General features: G+C 41.9%; 1 protein-coding gene across 2 annotated transcripts; it reads left to right on the top strand.

The window, feature by feature from the left end:
- Positions 1–5459: 5459 nt before the first annotated feature.
- On the top strand, positions 5460–15726 carry LOC117977685 (cancer/testis antigen family 45 member A6). 2 transcript variants are annotated; one of them, XM_034950157.2, is made up of 5 exons: positions 5460–7931; positions 11417–11591; positions 13513–13761; positions 14141–14234; positions 15456–15726. In XM_034950157.2, exons 2-5 carry the CDS (start codon positions 11423–11425, stop codon positions 15511–15513), a joined length of 570 nt encoding a protein of 189 aa, XP_034806048.1. In that variant the 5' UTR covers positions 5460–7931; positions 11417–11422; the 3' UTR covers positions 15514–15726. The 2 variants fall into 2 exon arrangements, with proteins under 2 accessions (XP_034806048.1, XP_034806049.1); XM_034950158.3 differs by lacking the exon at positions 5460–7931 and having other exon boundaries at positions 11306–11591; positions 15456–15699.
- The last annotated feature ends 7134 nt before the right edge of the window (positions 15727–22860 follow it).

Here is a 22860-nt window from a genome sequence, read left to right as displayed (position 1 = left end):
TATAGCAGCATGTTTTATAATCCTTTGGGTATATACCCAGTAATGGGATGGCTGGGTCAAATGGTATTTCTAGTTCTAGATCCCTGAGGAATCGCCACACTGACTTCCACAATGGTTGAACTAGTTTACAGTCCCACCAACAGTGTAAAAGTGTTCCTATTTCTCCACATCCTCTCCAGCACCTGTTGTTTCCTGACTTTTTAATGATTGCCATTCTAACTGGTGTGAGATGGTATCTCATTGTGGTTTTGATTTGCATTTATCTGATGGCCAGTGATGGTGAGCATGTTTTCATGTGTCTGTTGGCTGCATAAATGTCTTCTTTTGAGAAGTATCTGTTCATATCCTTCGCCCGCTTGTTGATGGGGTTGTTTGTTTTTTTCTTGTAAATTTGTTTGGGTTCGTTGTAGATTCTGGATATTAGCCCTTTGTCAGATGAGTAGATTGCAAAAATTTCCTCCCATTCTGTAGGTTGCCTGTTCACTCTGATGGTAGTTTCTTTTGCCGTGCAGAAACTCTTTAGTTTAATTAGATCCCATTTGTCAATTTTGACTTTTGTTGCCATTGGTTTTGGTGTTTTAGACATGAAGTCCTTGCCCATGCCTATGTCCTGAATGGTATTGCCTAGGTTTTCTTCTAGGGTTTTTATGGTTTTAGGTCTAACATGTAAGTCTTTAATCCATCTTGAATTAATTTTTGTATAAAGTGTAAGGAAGGGATCCCATTTCAGCTTTCTACATATGGCTAGCCAGTTTTCCCAGCACCATTTATTAAATAGGGAATCCTTTCCCCATTTCTTGTTTTTGTCAGGTTTGTCAAAGATCAGATAGTTGTAGATATGCAGCATTATTTCTGAGGGCTCTGTTCTGTTCCATTGGTCTATATCTCTGTTTTGATAACAGTACCATGCTGTTTTGGTTACTGTAGACTTGTAGTATAGTTTGAAGTCAGGTAGCATGATGCCTCCAGCTTTGTTCTTTTGGCTTAGGATTGACTCGGCAATGCGGGCTCTTTTTTGGTTCCAAAATCAGTGTGCAAAAATCACAAGCATTCTTATACACCAATAACAGACAAACAGAGAGCCAAATCATGAGTGAACTCCCATGCACAATTGCTTCAAAGATAATAAAATACCTAGGGATCCAACTTACAAGGGACGTGAAGGACCTCTTCAAGGAGAACTACAAACCAGTGCTCAATGAAATAAAAGAGGACACAAACAAATGGAACAACATTCCATGCTCATGGGTAGGAAGAATCAATATCGTGAAAATGGCCTCCTGCCCAAGGTAATTTATAGATTCAATGCCATCCCCATCAAGCTACCGATGACTTTCTTCATAGAATTGGAAAAAAACTACTTTAAAGTTCATATGGAACAACTTTCATTTTGGTGGAATCACTTTGGTTTCCCCTGTTGAAAAAATTCCTCAATGTGTAACTAAGTCCTCTAGTCCAGCAGAGCCAAAAGTTGGCTTCTTGGTGCACAGTTTGCTTCTTGAGCATAAGAAGCAACATTTTGTTACTAGATACCCAGGAGGAATAGTGAGAGAAGGCCCACATATTGCCTCCTTCATTCTTGAAGTCATAAATGTGGCTATGGGAGAAATAGTTCCATATACTTGAGGCTAGGATTCAGCTTTGCCACTTTCTAGATTGTCAGCCAAGCCCCACAAGGCACTGCCACAAAGCTGCAATGACAACTCAGGCTTTAAAAGGTCCTCCAATGTTCTATTGAGCCAGCCATTTCAGGATGTTGAAGAACATCACAAGACTAGTGAAGTACATTAGCATGAGCCCATTCCCATACTTCATTGCCTGTAAAGTGAGTTTGATGTTTAAAACTGGTGCAGTGTGGAATACCACGATGGTGGATACAGCCTTTCCTCATACCACAGTACCGATTTCCTTGAAGTTCCATGGGTGGGAATGAAAATCCATATGCAGAATAAGTGTCTATTTGAGCAAGATCAAAGTGATACCCCTTCAATCGTGGAAGCAGACCCAAGTAATCACAGTGCTACCTGGAAGCTGACTGACCACTCTGGGACATGGTGCCATATTGGGGACTCAGTGTTGGTCTCTGCTGCTGTCAGATTGAATAGTGAGCAGTGGCTGTAGTGAGATGGACCTGGTAAATGAAAGTTCATGTTGCCAAACCCGTAAATAAGCTTTATCTCAGCCACCATAATCATGATGCACCATTACTGCTTAGAAGATAGAGGGGTGCACCCAAGTAGGTATGGAGGGGTCTCAGGTAGCTTAGAGTGGCCTCAGCCAAGACCGCAAGTATACGGCTACCTCAGTTCCACAACTTTAAGAAGTTAGACCTGCCCGTAACCCAAATGAGCTTGAAAACAGGTTCTCTCTGAGTCCTTAGTTAGTCAGCAGCCTGGTTGATACCCTAACTTTGATTTTGTGAGATCCTAAGCAGAGAAACCAATCCAGGCTGCATGGATTTCTGATCTACAGAACTGCTTATATATTTGTGTTATTTTAAGCTGCTGAATCGGGGACAATTTCTTTTGCATTAGTAACAAACCTAATAGATGTGGTGCCTGCATATTCTGAAGTAACAAATGAAAATCAGGCATGACGTTTTTTATTTTCTAGTCAACTGGTCTCAGGGAACTCCACATGAGACCACAGGTGCAGGATTAGGGAAGCTTCTCTTTTTCTGGGCCCCGGTCCATGCTAGCAGGGTTTCAGTCACTTGTCAATGGGTCCACGGTACTGCACAACATTTAGGTATATGCTAAAACAAGCATCTATTATGCAACTCGTTTCATGTTCCTTATTTAGTAGTAAGAAAGGCAAGATGTAAGAACTTGCTGTTCACCTTATAACCACCATCTTGACATGCCAGACTACCAGATTGTTAAACGCTTCACTCAGTTAGAAGGCCCCTGATTTTGTGTGAGAATTATTTCTCACATAATGTCTTGCAAGTGTGTTGCTACCGTGTCTGGATTAGTTGCTACCTCCTTTTCAGTCAGCATAATGTCATCACTGCAAAGAATGGTGTCACATCTGGTTTAAGAGAAAGGTGGCCATTTTCCCTAAGAACTCGTTCAGGATATAAACCTAGAGAGTTGATATAAGCTTGAAACAGGAAATGATAGTACATTGCTGTCCTTTCTAGCTGAATCGAAATTCTTGTTTACGACAATTACTGAAAGAAAGCCAAACATTCACCTAATCAATATTGTATATCAGCTTCCGAGGGATGTCACAGTTGCTGACACAACAAAACCACTTGTAGTACAGCAGCTGCAGTTGGAACAACAATTTGATTAAGTTTATGGTGCAATCTCGGCTCACTGCAACCCCCACCTCCCGGGTTCAAGCAGTTCTCTTGCCTCAGCCTCCTTGTGTAGCTGGGACTATAGAAACGCATTATCACACCTGGCTAATTGTTTGTATTTCTTAGTAGAGACAGAGTTTCACCATGTTGGCCAGGCTAGTCTCAAACTCCTGACCTCAAGTGATATGCCCACCTCAGACTCCCAAAGTGCAAGTGCGAGCCACTGCGCAGGGCCCCGGCTATTTTTTGTATTTTTGGTAGAGATGTGGTTTCGCCACTTTGGCCAGCCTCGTCTGGAACTCCTGACCTCAAGTGATCCACCCGCTTCTGCCTCCCAAATCCTGGGATTACAGGCGTGAGCCACTGTGTCCGGTGAAAACTTCACTTTTAAGTGAAACGCAGAAGCAAAATCTGATAATCAGAAAATGAGATACTGCGTATTCTCATTCATATGTGGGAGCTAAACAATGGGTACACATGAAAATAAAGGTAGAAACCATTGACTCTGGAGACTCCAAAATGGAGGTAGAGGGGAGGGAGGGAGCGGGTCGGAGGGTTGAAAAACTACCTATTGGATACTCTCTTCACTATTTGGGTGATGGGTTCACTAGAAGCCCAAACCCCGGCACTGTGCAATTATATCCAAGTGAGAAATCTGTACATGTACCCTTCTGGCATCTATAATTTTAAAAAAGCTAACAAAGAAAGCTTCAGTTTTAAATCTTAACCAAATACACAGGAAAAGGATTACTATACTTGGACATCTTTACAGGTTTCTATGTTAGTTTTTGGTATTAAAGCAGAAACCTGTTCCTCGACCACTTTATTAATTGTGTGTCCTCTTTGTACAAACATCGAAAATAGAAGACTGTCACTTTTGGTTCTGTAACTGTGATTCTTGACTGCAGTCTTCTACAGCTTTCACAGAGTTAATGGTCCCTAGTATCTGCCATTCTCCAATTGCCCTGGGTGGCGAAATCGCTGCCATAGTAAACTTTTCACTGATAATTAGAGTTTCTGGAAACATGCAGGGCTCGTTATTTAAGAGTGACTCCATTTGGGCATTTTGGTGGATGGCCTACAGGTTTTCTTGCAGAGTATACTAGAGTCTCCAGAATGAATAACCCTAGGAACTTGAGGAACTAGCGCTTTCCAGAATTTTGGAAGCCAAGATACAAACATTGGTTTTCTCAAAAGCACTGCAAGTGGGAAGGAAAATCCATATCTAGACTAAATGTCTGTTCAGGTAAGAAGAAAGCACTTCTCTTTTTATGATACAAGTGATCTATTGTAATCCACATACCAACTAGTGGCTGGCAGATCATTCTGGAGTCTGGTGCCAAATTGGGGGCTTAGTGTTGGTCTCCATTCCTGGAAGATTTTTCACTCAGCAATGACCGTAGCCAGGTTTGCCATGCATGGTGAGTGGAGGTCCATGCTACTGCGCATAATCTCCAACCCTGCCAGTTTGACCACTTTGTTTGTTGAGCCGGTAAGATTGTGACACACGTGTTAGGGAAAGAGGCTGATTAATACCTAGATAATAAGTACCTTATCCATCTGATTATTAAAATTCTGCTCTGCTGAGGATACCCTTTGCTGAGAACTCTCATGAGACCCCAATATCTTCACATTGTATGTCCGTTTGGACAGGCCTGTCCACATATTTTTTTTTCTCAGACTTCTTTGTCACACATTTTTAATCGTGTGTTCTCAAAGTCCCTGACAATTCAGCGAATGAGTGGGACACAGCCTATGCATGATACATACTTACACGTCTGGATATGCCTCCTCCAAGAAGGTGCACTGCTCAAAGTTCTTCCCTCTGGGAGGATTTCCCTTCATCACTGTCCTTCAGGGCTGTCCCAGTCAGGACTGTCGTATGCAGCTGTCCACTTGTGGCTTGTGTGGTAGGCAGGATTCTAATTAAGCCCCACCAAGATTCCAGTCTCATGGTTATTCAATCAAATACTCCTATGAGTACTGCTCTGGTGGGATTTTTTTAATGCAAAAAATGAGTATTTTATTTTGATAGCACTAGAGGAAACAAACAAAACAACTGTTCCTACATCAAAGTGAAAACAATGTTTAAGCTTTCCTATCAATCAAATATATTCCAAAAGAAAATGTGTTCTATGAAGGCTCTGAAGCACAGGCAAATATTAACACAATAGGCTAAGAAGCTGTAATACTGAATATGACTCTCTTCTAACAGGGTTCTTAACAAACATAATTTTTAATTTTAATTTTAATTAATTTATTTATTTTGAGACGGACTCTCCCTTTGTCCCCCAGTGACAATGGATCTCTGCTCCTTTGGAGTGCAGTGACGCGATCTCTGCTCACTGAAGCTTGCACCTCTCAGGTTCAAGTGATTCTCCTGCCTCTGCTGCCCTAGTAGCAGGGAGTACAGGTGCCCACCACCATGCCTGGCTATATTTTTTAATTTTAATTTTAATTTTTTTACAAACATAACTTTTGAATTACAAAACCAGTGAAGTAATCCCTTCCAAATAATTGTGTCAATAGTGAAACTGCCTGTTCCATTAAAACTCTAAAAATTTCGCTGTAATATTTTTTACCACTATGGACAATTCAAGTAAATTTTGCTGCACTTAAAATAAGTTGTGAAAGTGGAAAAATGGGCCGGGCATGGTGGCTCACCCCTGTAATCCCAGGCCTTTGGGAGGCCAAGGCAGATGAATCACTTAAAGTCAGGAGTTTGAGACCAGCCTGGAGAACATTGTGAAACACCGTCTCTGCTAAAAATACAAATACCAGCCGGGCATGGTGGTGCATGCCTGTAATCCCAGCTTCTCGGGAGGCTGAGGAAGGAGAACTGCTTGAACCTGGGAGGCGGGAGGCGCAGGTTGCAGTGAGCCAAGATCATGCCACTGCACTCCAGCCTGGGTGACAGAGCCAGACTGTCTCAAAAAAAATAAAAAAGGTGGAAAAATATACAAAGTTCCAGATTAAAATGATTAATAGATGCAATATAATAAGGTTTCCCCTCCTTCCTTCCTTTCTCTCTTTCTTTCTCTCTTTCTTTCTTCCTTTCTTCCCTTCTTCCGTCCTTCCTTTCTTCCTTTCTTCCTTCCTTTCTTTCTTTCTTTCTTTCTTTCTTTCTTTCTTTCTTTCTTTCTTTCCTTCCTTCCTTCTTTCTTTCTCTTTCCTTTCTTTCTTTCTTTCTTTCTTTCTTTCTTTCTTTCTTTCTTTCTTTCTTTCTTTCTTTCTTTCTCTTTCTTTTTTTTGTAGACAGTCTTACTCTGTCACCCAGGCTATAGTGCAATGGTGCGAACAAAGGTCAATGCAGCCTCAACCTCCTGGTGTCAAGCCTCCCAAGCAGCTGGGACCACAGTTACACGCTCAGCTAATTTTTGTATTTTGTGTTAAGATGGGGTTTCACCATGCTGCCCAGGCTGCTCTTGAACTCCTGGGCTCAAGGAATCCACCCCTCTTGGTCTCCCAAATTGCTGGGATTACAGACGTGAGCGACCGCACTGGGGCCCTCATTTTTCTTATCAATTAACAATAATGGTTACCTTTAACAGATAGAGGTTGACTTTATTTACTGATTGATTGATTTTTATTTTTAGACAGAGTCTCACTCTGTTACCCAGGCTGGAGTGCAGTGGCATGATCTCAGCTCACTGCAAATTCTGCCTGCCCGGTTCAAGCGATTCTCCAGCCTCAGCCTCCCAAGTAGCTGGTGGGATTATAGGTGCATGCCACCACGCCCGGTAATTTTCTGTATTTTCAGTAGAGACGGGATTCACCATGTTGGTCAGACAGACTGGTCTCGAACTCCTGACCTCAGGTGGTCCAGCCCCTTCGACCTCCCAACGTATTGAGATTACAGGCGTGAGCCACTGTGGCGGGTCGGGGTTGACTTTAAAACACAACCCCCTCAAATGAAAATTTCAGTTTGTTGTTGTTGTTTTTCTTTTTCTTTTCTTTTCCTTCTTTCTTTCTTTTTTTTTTTTTTTTTTTTTTTCTGAGATGGGGTCTCCTCTACCGCCTGGGCTGGAGTGCAGTGGCTCACTGCTACCTCCGCCTCCTGGGTTCAAGCCATCCTCCCACCTCAACTTCCCGAGTAGTTGGGACCACAGGTGCAAGGCCACTAGGCCCGGCTAATTTGTGTGTTTCTTTCTTTCTTTCTTTTTTGATTAGTTGGTTGCTTTGTAGAGCCGGGGTCTCACTATGTTACCCAGGCGATTTCATCCCACTGTGTGAGAAGGTTCTGCATTCCTCCGCATACGTTGCTGTGCAGTTGTTACTGAAGGTCGCCTGTAGAGGGCGCCAGAGTCAGCGAAGGGGAGGGCTGCGCTTCCTGGTTCTCTGGGGCACGAGGCTTCTCCTCAGCACTCTGGCGCCCCCAACAGGTTCCCTGTGTTCGGCTGGGGCAGGCACGCTGTGGCTGGCTACTTCCCTTCCTCCCATCTCCCTTGGGCCAAACGGGATCAGTGCTTCTGGTGAGACGCCTCCCCATGCACATCACTCCCAGGTGCCCTAGGGGGCACATTTCCCACAACTCCCAGAGGGCAGGTTTCTAGAAAGTGCCACCAGCGGGGAGGCGCCACAACTTCACTGCCATTTTGTGAGGTGCCGCCGTCTCTCCTCCAGCAAGGTCAGGACTTCAGGACTGTGAGTGGGCAGTTTTTCCCTGGATGCTTTAATTTCGCCCTGGAAAGTGTCCTTTTTCCTCAGAAAGAGTCTTTTCTGTGGTGTTCTCTGTCCGGTGTGTGGGAGGGCTCCCTTGGGGAAGTGGCTTAGCTCTGGGGACACCGCCATGGGCGCCTGTGTCAGCCGCGGGGGAGCGTTTTCCTTGGGCACCCCGTCTCGGCTATGTTGTGGGGCCAGGGGGCTTTTCTTGGGGGCTCTTCTTGGGGGCTCTCTGTCGGTGATGGAAAAGGCGACTTTTCCTGCTGAAATGACCTGAGCCCGGGGGGTGGGGGCCATGCCTTGGTTGCCTGTGTCGGCCTCGGGTGCCGCGGTGTTTCTTTCCCACTCAGTCGCTGTCCTGAGGGGGACTCCGCCCTGGGGACACTATCTGTGCTCATGGAACGTGGTGGGGGTGGCTGTGCCCCGGACACATGATCGTAGCCCTGTGGGGTCACTGTCGGGGGCTTTATCTCAACCTCTGGTGGACTCTTCCTTGGGTACTGATGTCGGCCGTGAGGCGCATTTGTCCACGGATGTTGCTCGCTCTCAGTTACAATGTGTTGGCTTTTCTTTGGTTCTGCTTATCCCCGTTGTGGACGCTTACTGGATGCTTTCTCTTGGTGCTGGGTTTTTAAAATTATTATCTGTAGGTGCTCTCTCCCGGTGCCGCCGGGGAATGGGGTAATGTTCCTTGGATTCTCTAAGCCTATGGTGGGACTCAGGGAGCTCTGTGTCAGCCATGAAGGAGGCCACGTGACCTTGGGAACTCTTGTCTCGACCCAGGTTGGGGTGCTTTTCCTCGGTTGGTTGATCGCAATTCTGAAGGAGCTCTTTACTGGGATTCTATCTGACCTTTTAGCCACAGCCTCAGGTGTCTGTGTGGGAATGGGAGTCCAGAAATATTCAAAGGTTCCAGCTGTGCCACATTTGAACACTCGCAGTACAGTTAGTCTTTCATTCCAGCCACTCTGATGGGTGTGCAGTGATCTCTCCTTATGTCTACACTCGCATTTCTCTGCTGATCAATGAGATCAAGCACCTTTTTAAGAAATTGTTTTTATTTATTGATTTTTGTTTGTCTTTTGAGACGGGGTCTCCCTCTGTCACCCAGACTGGATTGCAGTGCCACCGCACCCAGCTATTTATTGTTTTCTTTTTTTTTTTTAGCACCATTTTATGTGTTTATTGGTCATTTAACTATGCCTTTTATGAAGTTCCTTTTCAGGTATTTTCCCCCAGCTTTTACTGAGATGTTTGTATTTTAAAAATGGATTTGTAGTTTCCATATATTCTGTATTTGAATTATACGCACAGGCACACAGGCGTATATGTACATATATAAAAATACATATACAATTTTAGTATCTTCTATAAATCTTTTTTGCTTTTACACGATCTCAATAATGTGTTGTAGATGAACAGATTCTCTTAATTTTATTAATTAGTGTATTATTTATGGATAGTGCTTTTTATTATTTTAAGAAACATCTTTGACTCACCCAATGCCATTACGATAATATTCCTTTTTTTAAAATTATACTTTAAGTTCTGGGATACATGGGCAGAACGTGCAGGTTTGTTACATAGGAAGACACATGCCATGGTTGTTTGCTGCACCCATTGACCCGTCATCTACATTAGGTATTTCTCTAATGCTATCCCTCCCCTAGCCCCCCAACCCCTGACAGGCCCCACTGTGTGATGTTCTTCTCCCTGCGTCCATGTGTTCTCATTGTTCCACTGCCACTTATGAGTGAGGACACGTGGTGTTTGGTTTTCTGTTCCTGTGTTAGCTTGCTGACACATGTCCCTTCAAAGGACATGAACTCATTCTTTTTTATGGCTGCATAGTATTCCGTGGTGTATATGTACCACATTTTCTTTATCCAGCGTCGTGGCAGGCGCCCGTAATCGCAGCTACTCAGGAGGCTGAGGCAGGAGAATTGCTTGAACCTGGGAAGTGGAGGTTGCAGTGAGCAGAGACTGTGCCACTGCACTGCAGCCTGGGTGACAGAGCGAGGCTCCGACTCAAAAAAAAAAAATAGCAATGTCTTCCAATGCATGGAAAGAATATTTTTCTCCATTTACTGCAGTCTTGAATTTCTCTGAGTGATGTTTTATAATTTTTGTGAAGTACTCTAGCACATCTTGATTAGATTTATTCCTAAATATTTGATGTTTTTGGAACTGTTTTTAATGACATTTGAAATCTCATATTCTAATTATTCGTTATACAGAATTGCCATTCTGTATAATGCCATTCATTATACAGAATTGCTATTCATTACACAGAAATGCCATTGGTTTTCATTATATCTAGAAAGTTGACTAAATTTGCTTATTAACTGTAATGATTTTATTCTGCTGCATTTTTCTATGTACAGAACAATGTCATCTGTGAATAATGACAGTTTTATTTCTTTCCAAATTTTAAACCTATTGTATTTTCCTGATGCTATGGCACTTTTTAGAACCTCCAGTAAATTGTTGAATGGATAGTGGACATCTTTGTCTTGTTTTCAAACTCAGGGAGAAAATACTGATATGTCACTATGAAGTATGGCATTTAAAAATTTTTTGTACATATGCTAACCAGAATAGGAAAGTTGCCCTTTTTCCTAAGTTGGTGATAGTTTTTATCACGAATGGACTTTAAACATTGATCCATGTATGAAAATGATCATGTGGTGTTTCCCTGTTTTTGTTGTTGTTAATGTGGTGCACTACGTTTATCGATTTTCAAATGTTAAATCAGTGTTGCCTTTCTGCAATATACTCCACCATGGATGATGTATGTCCTTTTTAAGTACCAGTACATTTTATTTGCTCACCCTTAGTTTGGAATTTTTGTGTCTAAGTTCGGGGTGATCTTGGCTTGTATTTTTGGCTTGATCTTGTAGTTTTTCTTCCTTCTAAATTCCTTGTCAGATGTTGTTATCAGTTTTGTATCAATCTTCTAATAAGGGTTCCTAATAAGGGTTAATACACGTTGGTTTATACATCTATTTGAATATATAAGCATAAATACTTATATATTAAATATATATGATATATAATATATAATTTAAAATATAATGTATAATAAGGGTTAATACAGATTGGTTTATACATCCATTTTTTCTAATAAGGGTTAATACAGATTGGCTTATACATCTTCAAATAGGTAATAATATTTTTATCTATTTTTGGTTGATGACAGCTGCTTATTCCACAAGCATTCTGATTGATTTGGTTATACCATCTTTCTTCTGTTTTACTTTGTGTACATTAAAATTAGGTTTCTTTTCCTGAGAACAGAGTGTCTGTTCAGACTTGGTAAATCTTGGCTCATGATTAAAAGTGAAATTAATGATTCAAAGTCTTGGTTGTATACACATATGCAGATTGCTTGCCATTTTGTGATTGTTATATTTTTGTCATGAATAGAATATATTCATTGATGTTTTTCAGGAAACAATGACCGATAAAACAGAGAAGGTGGCTGTAGATCCTGAAACTGTGTTTAAACGTCCCAGGGAATGTGACAGTCCTTCGTATCAGAAAAGGCAGAGGATGGCCCTGTTGGCAAGGAAACAAGGAGCAGGAGACAGCCTTATTGCAGGCTCTGCCATGTCCAAAGAAAAGAGTAAGTAAGCCTGTCCTCACCTCCTCTTCATGCCCCTGCCTCATCCCCTCCAGAGAAACTGTCCTTGTCAAGGTTAACAGTTTCGGCTGACATTGCCATTAATTTCTCAGCAGCATTTGACAGTTGTTCACTCGCTTCTTCATGAAAACCTTCTAGGATTTCCATTTCCCACAATCTTTTTTTTTTTTTTTTAATTTCTTGTCCGTATTGGTGAATCCCTATCATTTTTTTCTTGAGATGGAGTTTCGCTCTTCTCAGCCAGGCTGGAGTGCAGTGGCGTGATCTCGGCTCACTGAAATCTCCGTCTCCTGGGTTCAAGTGATTCTTCTGCCGCAGCCTCCCGAGTAGCGGGATTACAACCACCAGCCACCACACCCAGCTAATTTTTGTAAGTTTAGTAGAGATGGGGTTTCGCCATGTCGGCCAGGCTGGTCTCGAACTCCCCCCCTCAGGTGATCCACCCACCTCGGCCTCCCAAAGTGCTGGGATTACACGCACGAGCCACCACCCCCGACCCCATCATTGTTTTTTTCTACATTTCTTTTTCTTCTCTTCTCTAAATACTGTAAAAAATTCCTGAACCCCAGCATCTCTCTCTCTCCTTCTATTCCACTCTGCCACGATCAATCACTGAGCTCCTGAGATACCTCCATGTTTCCCGTTATTTCCCGCATCAAACACATACCCTCCAACCCTGCAGCCGGGTCATGATGTTGGCATGTAAATCACGTGATGCCATGTCGCTCCTGAACACCCATCCTCAACACTCCTAAGCACTCAGAACCGACTGCGAAGCAGCTTTGGTCTGCGAGGTTCTGCGTGGCCTGGCCTCCGTCACCCTCTCCTCACACGGGCCCCATCATCTCCTGACTCTCTCTGCTACTGTCCTTCACCCCGTAGTGCCCGGTCCATCCCCACTCCAGCCCATATCCTTGGCCTCACCGCAGCCTGGAACTCCCCCTCTGCCTCTGCGCAGGCAGCTCTGCTTTTTCCTTCAAGCCCTGCCCAAGGGTACCTCCACAGAAGGCTCTGCCCAACCAGCAGCAGCTCCTGGGGCTCCCTCTGCTGCTGTTGCCCACAGGCCTGTGGACTGCTTCCTTACCACTAGCCCAACACTGTATGTTTCATTTGCTCATTGTGCACGTACTGTCTGACCGCCCCATGAGGATGTGAGCTCCACAAGGGCAGGGAACGTTGCTCTCTGGGCTGTTTACTGCTGATCCCCAGCTACTGGCATGCTGCCTGCCACAGACGATGAATAAATGAGAGGTGTCAGACCTGGAGTGAAAAGAAAGTCACTTTTGTGAGACAGAAAGGAAGGATGAGGAAAATCATACAGTAAAAGGGACTTTTTGGTGATGGAGTGTGTATAGAACTTTCAGCAGTAATGGCCGCCTCTATTTTCTCAGAATGTGTTTGATATAACAGGAGACCGGTTGAGTTGTATCCCAGTTGCCTGGGTTCCAGCTCAGTAAAGCATGGCAGTTTGTAAGTGAATTTGAGAAATCATGATATCAAGTGAGACTTGCTGCTTTCAACTTGTAAAGCATAACAAGCTGAAACTGTCCCATGAGTACCAGGGATCTGTGAATGTTGCTTTAGAGTTGTACTGCCTTACTTGGTTTCCATGTCTATTCATAGGGCCAGAAAATAAGAGGTGGTTTTATTGTATTATGTGTCCTGGCCTCCGTTTGTCAGGCCTGGGATTTCTCCCTGGTGTATCCTCCCATTTATGAAATAAATAATTCCCTAGAAACTGAGGAGCACATAGATGTACCCAGAGGGGTGATGAAACACACGTATCTCACAGCTCAACTTCTCAGTTTGATTTCCAGAGCTGTCATTCATGAGGTCTATGTGGAGGGGAAAGAAAGTGGTCAAACAACAGCTGATGGCTTTTACTCAAAATCTGTTTCACCAGAGCTTATGACAGGAGATGCTATTCCACCCAGCCAATTGGATTCTCAGATTGATGACTTCACTGGTTTCAGCAAAGATGGGATGATGCGGAAACCTGGTAGCAATGCACCTGTGGGAGGAAACGTTACCAGCAGTTTCTCTGGAGATGACCTAGAATGCAGAGGAATAGCCTCCTCTCCCAAAAGCCAACAAGAAATTAATGCTGATATAAAACGTCAATTAGGGAAGGAACTCCGATGCGTTGGACAAAGTAAGTAGTATAAGAATGTCTGTTTTATAAAACTATAGGAAGTCTCTCTTTCTATGATTCAGGAAATATTCATGTTGCCTGTTGAGTTTCATTCTTTGCCAGAGTTGAGATTGCACATAATTTATGGTGGTTCCTCTTTTCTTTGACTAAAGCATGTACATTTTTTCTTTTTCTTTTCTTTCTTGGTTATGATTAAAGGAGTTACATTCGCATGTATGTGCAGGTGTCTTTTTTATTATTTAGGTTTTGTATGTGCAGGTATCTTGATTTAAGCATTTAAAACATTTCAGCCTCTGAAGCATGATTGCTGAGGTGTAGATTCACTTCTATTCTTCTTTGTATTTGATAATACTGAAGTTTTTTTTTTCAACATCTTCAGAATATGAAAAAATCTTCGAAATGCTTGAAGGAGTGCAAGGACCTACTGCAGTCAGGAAACGATTTTTTGAATCCATCATCAAGGAAGCAGCAAGGTGGGTAGAAATAGGAACTGTCCAATTTCTTTAAGCACTTGGGCTCAATAGAGTACTGGGGGTGAGCGTTGGGGAGCAGCCCCTGCCTTGCGTTTCTCAAACCCTGGTCCTCACTCACAGTTATGGCTGTCTCCACAGTTACTTAGGCTAATGTTATCTGAGTCTAACTCATTCTTCGAAGACTATGGAGACTTCCATTTTCACCATAGTCTGAGGTGCGCATTGTCCCTCAGTTGACACTCTTTGTATTTGCTAGACTACCTCTTTTTAAAAAATTTGTGTAGGCACATAGCAGATGCATATATTTCTGGGCTATATGAGATATTGTGATACAGACAACAATGTGTAATAATCACATCAAGGTAAGTGGGGTTTCTATCACCTCAAGCTTTTATCCTTTGCGTTACAGAGAATACAATTATACTCTTCATTATTTTTAAATGTGCAATTAAATTATTACCGACTATAGTCACCCTGTTGGGCTATGAAATACGACATCTTATTTATTCCCTACTTCTACGTATTGATCATCCCCACTTCCCACACCCTCCACCCCCACTAACCTTTGTAGCCTCTGGTAACTGTCATTCTACTCTCTATCTCCATTAGTTCAGTTGTTTTACACTTTTACTCCCAAAAATAAGTGAGAACATGTGAAGTTTGTCTTTCTGTGCCTGGCTTATTTCACTTAACATAAGGACCTTCGGTTCTATCCGTGTTGTTGCAAATGACTGAATCTCATTCTTTTTTTTATGGCTAAACAGTACTCTATGGTGTGTATGTGCCATATTTTCTTTACCCATTCATGTGTTAGTGGACACTTAGGTTGCTTCCAAATCTTGGCTACTGTGAATGGTGCTGCAACAAACATGGGAGTGCAGATGTCTCTTCGGTACACTGACTTCCTTTCTCTTGGGTATATACCCAGCAGTGGGATTGCTGGATCATATGATAGCTCCATTTTTAGTTGTTTGAGGAACCTCCAAACTGTTCTTCATAGTTGTTGTAGTAATTTATATTCTCACCAACAGTGTATGAGGGTTCCCTTTTCTCCACACCCTTGCCAGCATTTGTTATTGCCGGCTAGACTACCTCTTACCATGCAGATACATTTCTATTTCCATGCTGACTGTTACTTCATCTTTCTATCCATCACAGTGCTTCGTACAGCATAGGTTCTTTAGCTATCTTTTGGTTAATGACATGTCTCTTTCTTTTCAGATGTATGAGACGAGACTTTGTTAAGCACCTTAAGAAGAAACTGAAACGTATGATTTGAGAATACTTGTCCCTGGAGGATTATCACACCCCAAATGCATAATCTCGTTAATGATTGAGGAGAGAAAAGGATCAGATTGCTGTTTTCTACAATGGAGCAGGATATTGCTGAAGTCTCCTGGCATATGTTACCGAATCAAATAGCCTTCCAGAGGCTAAGAAATTTCTGTTAGTAAAAGATGTTCTTTTTCCCAAAGCATTTTATTTGAAAGGATAACTTGTGTTTTGGTTATTTTGTATTCCCACCTGTGCTGGTAGATATTATTAACCCATTAGGTAAATACTATTACAGTCGTGGTTTCTGCAGCAGCTCACACTGATGTAGCTGGCGTTTATAACTACCTTCTTTCGCTACCCATTTCGCATTCCCTTTGCCCTAAGATAGCATGTCAGTTGGTCATGATGCTTGGCCTGGCAGGATGACTCAAACCTTCATTACGGAAGAGTCTGAACCATTAGATGTCCTGCCTGGATGGGGTTGCTGTGATTTTCCATTAACTCTAATCGAAAAACACGGGAGGACTAAGAAGCTCTCTAGACATATCACACATACTCTTCCTTAGCCCCTGGTGTAGTGGGAACCCGATCTCAATGTTGAAATCTGTATCAGTCAGCCTTCAACGAAAAGGCAGAACTAATGGGAGATTTTAATGTGTGTGTGTGTAAAATATTTTACACACACACACATTAAAATCCACACACACTTTAAAATCTCCCATTATACATGTAATGCACATTATACCTGTGTGTGTGTGTGTGTGTTGGTGGGGGTATATATACATACACACACACACTTTGTAATCTCCCATTATACATATAATACACATTATACACATTACACATATTACATATACACCCCTATTCATATATATATATACCCCATATATATATATACAACCCATATATATATATATATATATATATACACCCCATATATATATATATATACACATATATATATGTATATCTATGCGGGTGGGGTGGTATATCCAATATATATAATAAAGGTAGTTCCTAGATAGGATTGGCCTGATAGCAATAATTTGGAGCTTCAGTAGCAGTCCCTTTAAGACTGTTGTCTCCAGATATGACTTGCACATTCTATGCTTTTTATTTTATTTTTTTAAGACAGAATCTTGCTCTGTTGCCCAGGCTAGAGTGCAGTGTCACGATCACAAGTCACTGCAACCTCCAGCTCACCCCAGTTCAAGCGATCCTTGTGCTTCAGCCTCCCAAGTAGCTGGGATTACAGGTGCACCACAGGTGCCATCACGCTGCTAATTTTTGCATTTTTAGTGGAGATGGGGTTTTGCCATGTTGTCCAGGCTGGTCTCGAAACCTGGCCTCAAGTGATCTGCCCATCTCAGCCTCCCAAGGTGCTAGGATTACAGGCATGAGCCACCGCACCCAGCCCATTCTATGCTTTTACTTAATTCATTCATTCATTGATTCAACAAATATTAATTGTTCCAGGTACTTTTCTTTTTTTTATTATTATACTTTAAGTTTTAGGGTACATGTGCACAACGTGCAGGTTTGTTACATATGTATACATGTGCCAAGTTGGTGTGCTTCACCCATAAACTCGTCATTTAACATTAGGTATATCTCCTAATGCTATCCCTCCCCCCTCCCCACACCCCACAACAGGCCCCGGTGTGTGATGTTCCCCTTCCTGTGTCCATGTGGTCTCATTGTTCAATTCCCACCTATGAGTGAGAACATGTGGTGTTTGGTTTTTGTCCTTGGGATAGTTTGCTGAGAATGATGGTTTCCAGCCTCATCCGTGTCCCTACAAAGGATATGAACTCATCATTTTTCATGGCTGCATAGTACTCCATGGTGTATATGTGCCACATTTTCTTAATCCAGTACATCACTGATGGACATTTGGGTTGGTTGCAAGTCTTTGCTATTGTGAATAGTGCCGCAATAAATATACGTGTGCATGTGTCTTTATAGCAGCATGATTTATAATCCTTTGGGTATATACCCAGTAATGGGATGGCTGGGTCAAATGGTATTTCTAGTTCTAGATCCCTGAGGAATTGCCACACTGACTTCCACAATGGTTGAACTAGTTTACAGTCCCACCAACAGTGTAAAAGTGTTCCTATTTCTCCACATCCTCTCCAGCACCTGTTGTTTCCTGATTTTTAAATGATTGCCATTTTAATTGGTGTGAGATGGTATCTCATTGTGGTTTTGATTTGCATTTATCTGATGGCCAGTGATGATGAGTATTTTTTCATGTGTCTGTTGGCTGCATAAATGTCTTCTTTTGAGAAGTATCTGTTCATATCCTTCGCCCGCTTGTTGATGGGGTTGTGTGTTTTTTTCTTGTAAATTTGTTTGAGTTCATTGTAGATTCTGGATAATAGCCCTTTTTCAGATGAGTAGATTGCACAAATTTTCTCCCATTCTGTAGGTTGCCTGTTCACTCTGATGGTAGTTTCTTTTGCCGTGCAGAAGCTCTTTAGTTTAATTAGATCCCATTTGTCAATTTTGGCTTTTGTTGCCATTGCTTTTGGTGTTTTAGACATGAAGTCCTTGCCCATGCCTATGTCCTGAATGGTATTGCCTAGGTTTTCTTCTAGGGTTTTTATGGTTTTAGGTCTAACATGTAAGTCTTTAATCCATCTTGAATTAATTTTTGTATAAAGTATAAGGAAGGGATCCCATTTCAGCTTTCTACATATGACTAGCCAGTTTTCCCAGCACCATTTATTAAATAGGGAATCCTTTCCCCATTTCTTGTTTTTGTCAGGTTTGTCAAAGATCAGATAGTTGTAGATATGCGACATTATTTCTGAGGGCTCTGTTCTGTTCTGTTCCATTGGTCTATATCTCTGTTTTGATAACAGTACCATGCTGTTTTGGTTACTGTAGCCTTGTAGTATAGTTTGAAGTCAGGTAGCATGATGTCTCCAGCTTTGTTCTTTTGGCTTAGGATTGACTTGGCGATGCGGGCTCTTTTTTGGTTCCATATGAACTTTAAAGTAGTTTTTTCCAGTTCTGTGAAGAAAGTCATTGGTAGCTTGATGGGAATGGCATTGAATCTATAAATTACCTTGGGCAGTATGGCCATTTTCACGATATTGATTCTTCCTATCCATGAGCATGGAATGTTCTTCCATTTGTTTGTATCCTCTTTTATTTCATTGAGCAGTGGTTTGTAGTTCTCCTTGAAGAGGTCCTTCACAATCCCTTGTAAGTTGGATTCCTAGGTATTTTATTCTCTTTGAAGCAATTGTGAATGGGAGTTCACTCATGATTTGGCTCTCTGTTTGTCTGTTATTAGTGTATAAGAATGCTTGTGATTTTTTGCACATTGATTTTGTCTCCTGAGACTTTGCTGAAGTTGCTTATCGGCTTAAAGAGATTTTGGGCTGAGACAATGGGGTTTTCTATATATACAATCATGTCATCTGCAAACAGGGACAATTTGACTTCCTCTTTTCCTAATTGAATGCCCTTTATTTCCTTCTCCTGCCTGACTGCCCTGGCCACAACTTCCAACACTATGTTGAATAGGAGTGGTGAGAGAGGGTATCCCTGTCTTGTGCCAGTTTTCAAAGGGAATGCTTCCAGTTTTTGTCCATTCAGTATGATATTGGCTGTGGGTTCGTCATAAATAGCTCTTATTACTTTGAGATACGTCCCATCAACACCTAATTTATTGAGAGTTTTTAGCATGAAGGTTGTTGAATTTTGTCAAAGGTCTTTTCTGCATCTATTGAGATAATCATGTGGTTTTTGTCTTTGGTTCTGTTTATATGCTGGATTACATTTATTGGTTTGCGAATGTTGAACCAGCCTTGCATCCCGGGGATGAAGCCCACTTGATCATGGTCGATAAGCTTTTTGATGTGCTGCTGGATTCGGTTTGCCAGTATTTTATTGAGGATTTTTGCATCACTGTTCATCAAGGATATTGGTCTAAAATTCTCTTTTTTGGTTGTGTCTCTGCCAGGCTTTGGTATCAGGATGATGCTGGCCTCATAAAATGATTTAGGGAGGATTCCCTCTTTTTCTATTGATTGGAATAGTTTCAGAAGGAATGGTACCAGCTCCTCCTTGTACCTCTGGTAGAATTCGGCTGAGAATCCATCTGGTCCTGGACTTTTTTTGGTTGGTAAGCTATTAATTATTGCCTCAATTTCAGAGCCTGTTATTGGTCTATTCAGAGATTCAACTTCTTCCTGGTTTAGTCTTGGGAGGGTATATGTGTCGAGGAATTCATCCATTTCTTCTAGATTTTCTAGTTTATTTGCGTAGAGGTGTTTATAGTACTCTTTGATGGTAGTTTGTATTTCTGTGGGATCGGTGGTGATATCCCCTTTACCATTTTTCATTGCGTCTATTTGATTCTTCTCTCTTTTCTTCTTTATTAGTCTTGCTAGCGGTCTATCAATTTTGTTGATCTTTTCAAAAAACCAGCTCCTGGATTCATTGATTTTTTGAAGGGTTTTTTGTGTCTCTATTTCCTTCAGTTCTGCTCTGATCTTAGTTATTTCTTGCCTTCTGCTAGCTTTTGAATGTGTTTGCTCTTCCTTCTCTAGTTCTTTTAATTGTGATGTTAGGGTGTCAATTTTAGCTCTTTCCTGCTTTCTCTTGTGGGCATTTAGTGCTATAAATTTCCCTCTACACACTGCTTTGAATGTGTCCCAGAGATTCTGGTATGCATGGTACTGTTACCAAAACAGAGATATAGACCAATGGAACAGAACAGAGCCCTCAGAAACAATGCCACATATCTACAACTATCTGATCTTTGACAAACCTGACAAAAACAAGAAATGAGGAAAGGATTCCCTATTTAATAAATGGTGCTGGGAAAACTGGCTAGCCACATGTAGAAAGCTGAAACTGGATCCCTTCCGTACACCTTATACAAAAATTTATTCAAGATGGATTAAAGACTTAAATGTTAGACCTAAAACAGTAAAAACCGTAGATGAAAACCTAGGCAATACCATTCAAGACATAGTAGGCATGGGCAAGGACTTCATGACTAAAACACCAAAAGCAATGGCAACAAAAGCCAAAATTGACAAGTGGGGTCTAATAAAACTAAGGGGTTCTGCACAGCAAAAGAAACTACCATCAGAGTGAACAGGCAACCTACAGAATGGGAGAAAAAATGCTCCTCATCACTGGTCATCAGAGAAATGCAAATCAAAACCACAGTGAGATACCATCTCACACCAGTTAGAATGGTGATCATTAAAAAGTCAGGAAACAACAGGTGTTGGAGAGGATGTGGAGAAATAGGAACACTTTTACACTGTTGGTGGGACTGTAAATTAGATCAACCATTGTGGAAGACAGTGTGGCCATTCCTCAAGGATCTAGAACTAGAAATACCATTTGACCCAGCCAGCCGATTACTGGGTATATACCCAAAGAATTATAAATCATGCTGCTATAAAGACACATGCACATGTATGTTTATTGCGGCACTATTCACAATAGGAAAGACTTGGAACCAACCCAAATGTCCATCAATGATAGACTGGATTAAGAAAATGTGGCACATATACACCATGGAATACTATGCAGCCATAAAAAAGGATGAGTTCATGTCCTGTGTAGGGACATGGATGAAGCTGGAAACCATCATTCTGAGCAAACTATCACAAGGACAGATAACCAAACACCGCATGTTCTCACTCATAGGCGAGAAGGATAGCGTTAGGAGATATACCTAACGTAAATGATGAGTTAACGGGTACAGCACACCAACATGGCACATGCATACATATGTAACAATCCTGCACGCTGTGCACATGTTCCCTAGAACTTAAAGTATAATGAAAATAAATGAATAAATAAATAGAAGTTAGACCTGCCAATAACCCAAATGAGCTTGAAAATAATTTCTCTCTGAGTCCTCAGTTAGTCAGCAGCCTGGTTGATACCTTACCTTTGATTTGTGAGATCCTAAGCCGAGATACCAATCTAGGCTGCATGGATTTCTGATCTACAGAACTGCTTATATATTTGTGTTGTTTTAAGCTGCTAAATTGGGGATAATTTCTTTTGCAGTAGCAACAAACTTAATAGACGTGGTGCCGGCATATTTTGAAGTAACAAATGAAAATCAGGCATGATGTTTTTTATTTTCTCATCAACTGGTCGCAGGGAACTCCCCATGAGACCGCAGGTGCAGGACTAAGGAAGCTTCTCTTTTTCTGGGCCCCAATCCATGCTAGCAGGGTTTCAGGCACCTGTCAATGGGTCACAGTACTGCACAACATTGAGGTATATACTAAGACAACATCTATTATGGAACTCGTTTCTGTGTTCCTTATTTAGTAGTAAAAAAGGCAAGATGTAAGAACATGCTGTTCACCTTATAACCACCATCTTGACATGCCAGACTACTAAGTTGTTAAACGTTTCCCTCAGGTAGAAGACCCCTGACGTTGTTTGGGAATTATTTCTCACATAATGTCTTGTAAGTGTGTCGCTAATGTGTCTGGATTAGTTGCTACGTCCTGCGCAGTCAGCATAATGTCATCAGTGCAAAGAATGGTGTTACATCTGGTTTAAGAGAAAGGTGGTCATGGTCCCTAAGGACTCGTTTAGGATATAAACCTTGAGAGTTGATATAAGGTTGAAAGAGGAGATGATAGTACATTGCTGTCCTTTCTAGCTGGACCCAAACTCTTGTTTATGACAACTACTGAAAGAAAACAAAACATTCACCTAATCAGGATTATATATCAGGTTCCCAGGGATGTCACAGTTGCCGATGCAACAAAACCACCTGCAGTACAGCAGCTGCAGTTGGAACAACAATTTGATTAAGTTTATGGTCCGATCTCAGCTCACTGCCACCTCCACCTCCCGGGTTCAAGCAATTCTCTTGCCTCAGCCTCCTGTGTAGCTGGACTATAGGCACACACTATCACACCTGGCTAGTTGTTTGCATTTCTTAGTAGAGACAGGGTTTCACCATGTTGGCTAGGCTAGTCTCAAACTCCTGACCTCGAGTGATCTGCCCACCTCAGACTCCCAAAGTGCTGGGATTACAAGCGCGAGCCACCGCGCCAGGCCCCGGCTATTTTTTGTATTTTTGGTGGAGCTGTGGTTTCGCCATGTTGGCCAGCCTTATCTGGAACTCCTGACCTCAAGCGATCCACCCACTTCTGCCTCCCAAATCCTGGGATTACAGGCGTGAGCCACTGTGTCCAGCGAAAACTTCACTTTTAAGTGAAACGCAGAAACAAAATCAGATAATCAGAAAATGAGATACTGCATGTTCTCATTCATATGTGGGAGCTAAACAATGGGTACACATGAACATAAAGGTAGAAACCATTGACTCTGAGGACTCCAAAAG

Source organism: Pan paniscus, chromosome X, assembly GCF_029289425.2.
Source record: "Pan paniscus chromosome X, NHGRI_mPanPan1-v2.0_pri, whole genome shotgun sequence".
In the NCBI taxonomy this organism is placed as follows: Eukaryota; Metazoa; Chordata; class Mammalia; order Primates; family Hominidae; genus Pan; species Pan paniscus.
Note: the sequence above shows the minus strand (reverse complement) of the source record. Positions and strands in the feature narration are given on the sequence as shown.